The sequence below is a fragment of the Meleagris gallopavo genome, chromosome 15 (assembly GCF_000146605.3).
Source record: "Meleagris gallopavo isolate NT-WF06-2002-E0010 breed Aviagen turkey brand Nicholas breeding stock chromosome 15, Turkey_5.1, whole genome shotgun sequence".
NCBI classification, from domain to species: Eukaryota; Metazoa; Chordata; class Aves; order Galliformes; family Phasianidae; genus Meleagris; species Meleagris gallopavo.
The window spans coordinates 1,007,276-1,011,918 of NC_015025.2; the positions used below are offsets into that span (position 1 = coordinate 1,007,276).

At 44.9% G+C, this 4,643-nt stretch overlaps 1 protein-coding gene across 1 annotated transcript in view; it reads right to left on the minus strand.

Moving 5' to 3' along the window:
* Positions 1 to 3,979: 3,979 nt before the first annotated feature.
* The window catches only part of LOC100540301 (protocadherin gamma-B1-like), a 3,628-nt gene continuing 2,964 nt past the window's right edge, over positions 3,980 to 4,643 (minus strand). The window contains exons 2-3 of the mRNA XM_031555646.1: positions 4,412 to 4,594; positions 3,980 to 4,003 (exon numbers count right to left, since the gene is read on the minus strand). Of these exons, the coding sequence (XP_031411506.1) occupies positions 3,980 to 4,003; positions 4,412 to 4,594 (207 nt within the window). The remainder of the gene's footprint in view (positions 4,004 to 4,411; positions 4,595 to 4,643) is intronic.

The following is a 4,643-nucleotide window of genomic DNA, read 5'->3' on the forward strand; positions in this document are numbered from 1 at the left end:
CTCCCGCCGCCCCTCCGCCTCGTTGTACCGCGGGGCCGCTCGCAGCCCGCCCGGACGCCGACACAGCGACAGAGCGAGCGAGCGAGCCGGGCCGCAGCGGGCGGGGCTGCCTGCAGCGCTCCGCTCCTTCCTCTCCTCCGCGGTGAACAGCGGCGCCCGCAGCCGCCGACCGGCACTGCACGCACGGCTCCACCGAATAACTGTAGAAGGGCTGGCACCGCGAGTTCGTTTTGGAGACATACGGGATTGTCTGAATTTGGCATCCTGCTCTCGTTTTGTTCGTGTAGGGGGTGACACCGTCCTTTCTTTTTTTCAACATGCTCATGACCAGTGAGAATGTAAATGGCACTTCTTCTCATCTTTTTCTCTCATGCATTGGATGTGAAATAGTTTTGAGTTCTTTCTCTTTGTTGCAGAAGAGACTTTTTCAGCAGAGACTGCCAATATTAGTCATTGTAGTCCTTTCTCAATGACATTTTCTTCCTCTTTCTTGCAGTGTGCAATAGTCCAAGTGCTACATGCACTTGTAACTTGTTTTCATTTCCTGGTATCTTACGTCTGGGATCCATCTCTCAGCATAAAAGTACCTCCCATATGCATGTGAATGCAGCCTTAAGAAACAAGTTAGCAAAGCTCTCTCTCTGTCCCATGATGCTGCCATTAGCCAGCTGCCTGTTCACCCTTCTTACGCTCCTGCTACAGAGAAAAAAACGCATTATACTTTGTGTTCTTTGTTAGCATCCATGTCCAAGCACACCATTTTTGAATGGGAAATTTAGAATATATAACGTACTTTGCAGTACAAAACCTGATTCAACACAGCATTGAGACACATTTTAAGAATGACAGAGAGGTCTGTTTTGTAAGTTCATCTGACCCAAGAGGACATCATTCAGTAAAAAAAATGAGCTATAACATGCAGATAGGTGATCTTTCCTCCTCATTCTCATTACTCTGATAAGTTAATAACTGTATGCATCAGGTTAGGGGATGACCTGCTGGGAAGGAGCTCTGAGGAGGACTTGGGTATCCTGGTGGATAGCAGTTGACCATGAGCAGGCAGTGTGCCCTTGTGGCACAAAGGCCAGTGGTATATTAGGGTGCATCAAGAACAGCGTGGCAAACAGGTTGATGGAGGTGATCCTTCCCCTCTACTCTGCCCTTGTGAGGTCACATAAGAAATACTATGCCCAGTTCTTGGCTTCTCAGTTAACAGGGATCTTCCAGAAAGAGACCAGCAGGAAGACACAAAGGTCAGGGCATGGGGCATCTCCTGTACAAAGAAAAGCTGAAAGGGCTGGGACTGTTCAGTCTGGAGAAAGGAAGGCTGAGAGATGATCTCATCATGGTTTATATATATATATAAAGTGTGCTCAAGTGTGCTGTTCAAGTCCATGTGGCAAGGCCCTTTTGGGTGGTGAGTAGCAATAGAACAAGGAGTGGTGTGGAGAAACTGGAACACAGGAAATTCCATACATACACAAAGAAAACTAAGAAAACTTCTTTACCATCAGTGACAGCCCTGGAAGAGGCTGTCCAGAGAGGTGCTGGAGTTTCCTTCTCTGGAGATATTCAAGACCCACCTGGATGCTTTCCTGTGCAACCTACTGTAGGCAACCTGCTTTAGCAGGGGGTTGGACTCAATGATCTGTTGAGGTTCCTTCCAACCCCTGCACTTCTGTGATTCTGTGATAAAGGGCAATGAATGCCTGATATCCACATCTTATAAGCATCTGTACAACAGCACACTCATGGAGGCACAGCCTTAGATCACAACAAGAAGAAAGATTACTATCTGAAGCACAGCAGAAATGAAGGAACCATTAGTGCAAGCTCCTTGTCATAAGCCTCATTCTAAGAAAAACACTTCTGAGAAATTTTGAGACATTCTTTTTCACCTTCTGCATCATTTCCTTCACACATAAAGATCTGTCTTCAGGTGTTTGGAGATCTTGAAAAGGAAAGATTTCCTACAAAACAACAATCACATTTCCAGCTGCAGCCTTCTCCAGAAATGATGAACATGAACCATGACCTCATGGAAACCAAGACCTGAAAATGTAATTTTGACCAGGTAGAAACTTTATATCAGAACACAAGGAGATATTGATGTTTAAATGTGGTTTCATGCAGGAATTCTAAGCCATTACAATAATAATATTTATAAGCCATTCATCCTTGTTCTACATGCATAGTTCACATTCAAATAACTTATGATCAGGGAACTATCAGTGCCTCATAAAATAAGGCAACCGGGATTTGAGCAGAACTGGAGTATACCATGCCATCAACTATGCAGTCAAACCATTGCCTGCCAAAACCACAGGAAGATAGCTATTCTCCGGGTACAAATTCACACCATCCCTTTCTGTACTTTGCATTCAAAGCCTTCAGTTCCACCACAGAAAGCATAATTGGCTATATCTCATCCACAGGCAAGAACATTTCATTCAGTGGTATTTTAAGGAAAATTAAGTGTATCACAGTCTATGCCTCAACATCTGTAAATGTTCAAGGCATCAACTTAAAAGGCTCCTCCAGGCCTATAGCTATATTTTCCAGTCTTCTAAAGGATTATGTGCCACACTGAGGTCTGTCTTGAGACCTAAACCAGAAAAAAGGAAAAAATGAAACCTATACAAGCAACAGATTCAGAGATTAAAGAGATTAACAGTGCTGATCATGCCACTTGGTACATAATCACAGAGTTCAGTTAGGAGGGACCCTTAAGGTCATCTAGTCCAACTGCCCTGCAGTGAACAGGAACATCTGCAGCTCGATCAGGTTGCTCAGAGCCTGGTCCAGCCCAACCTTGAATGTCTCTAAGGACAGGGCATCCACCACACCTCTGGGCATCCTGATCCAGTCCTTACTGTAAAAAACTTCTTGCTTATATCCAACCTAAACCTCCTCTCCTCTAGTCTGAAACTGTTTCCAAAAGTCCTGTCACAGCAGACCCTATTAGAAAGTCTGTCCCCTTCCATCAAATAAAGAACAAAGACACGGGTGCCTTGTCCAAGACCTCAAAACACACACTATAGCCATAGTTCTTTGAAGTCATTTGGATAGCAGAAAGAAAATACATAGATTCATAACATCAGGTCTAAATTCAAAGCCTGGGCAAACTGCATATCAACACCTATCTTCTATATATTTAAAACTAATCTTCAGTTTAAGGTTTTCACTTGTCCTAAGAATCTTCAGATCTCTCTGTGTGATTTGTCCTCCAAATGCAAGAAAACAAATGGCTGTTGCCGTAGCTACCAAAGACAGAGATTCCTCCATTCTCCATAAGCCAATATTAAATGTCTGAGAATCAGTAAAACATCTCCTCTTTCTTCCACGAGCCCTACAAACACAGTACCTTGCAGCCATTCTCAAATGCCCCCAAATTGTATGATTCTCTTTGACCTTCAGGCCAGACAAACAGGCATCTCCAAAGGACCACCTGCCCAGCTGTTTCTCCATCACATTTCCAAAGACTGCAACACAGATGGATGGAAAGACCCAATACATTATCATGAAAATCCAAACAAGGAGCAATTAATATTCCATTTGAATACAGTCTCACCAAACTCACCAAGAATACAAACTATCAGAACTATAGAACAAGTGCAACAAAACTGAAACAATTAATTGAAACCTATTTCACAGAGCTAACCAGTAACATGAAACTGAAATATGTCACCACTTATTCTGTTTGCAAACAAAACCTCAGAAATTCAGTGAAATGGGGTGAAATTTTTTTAAATCTCCAGCCCGGGTTCTTAAAAATTAGTAGTAGGAAGGCTTAAGAAGAGGTTTGAGGCAGTCTACAAGATTTAATCACCGTTTCTAGATTACAATCTGACATGATACTCCTTAAGTGGCTTTTTTATTTACTATTTCCTCCATAGCCATTCAATAATCTTTAGTTTTTCCATTCATGAAACTGCACTCGTATTTCCACAGGCTCTGCAATACAAAATGTCGGTTTCTTTCAGAAGTGATTCTGCACAATCATCTGAACATAAAAGGCAAGTGAAGAAGAGATCAAGCATCAGAAAGCTGATAGCAATGGTGAGAAAAACACGGAGAAAGGGCTGCCAAGGGATATCGTACCACGACAACATTGATCCACCACACTAATGATAGCACATTACCAAAACAATTAACCAACAGATTTCCAACTTGCCAAAACATCTCAGCCGATCCCAAAGGTGTGATCACCGATTAAACACGTGCTGAAGCTGTTAACCACCGACTGCGAAGCACAGCTGAAATGCAGCTCTGTTTCATCCTCTCGGAGTGATACGGAGAGATGCCTCCCAGCAACGCTACCCAGAGAAACCCCTAAGAAGTAGGACGCTGCGTTTGATGTGGAGGTCGATAAGAATGAGAGACAAGAGGAGGAGAGAGCAGAGTTACTGACCTGCGGTCCGGGGAGGTCGTCGGGCGGCTCTCCAGTGCTCGGGCTCCGCTTCCCGCAGGGTTCCCCACCGAGCGGCTCGTCGGCGGGCACGCTGGGCAGCAAGGCGGGCGGCAGCAGCCAGGCACCCTCGGCCACGGCGCGGCCCGGCGCCACGCACAGGTTGTAGGAGTAGGGCAAGGTGCCCTCGCAGAAGTCGGCCGGCACGGGACGGTCGCAGGACGGCGGGCGGCCC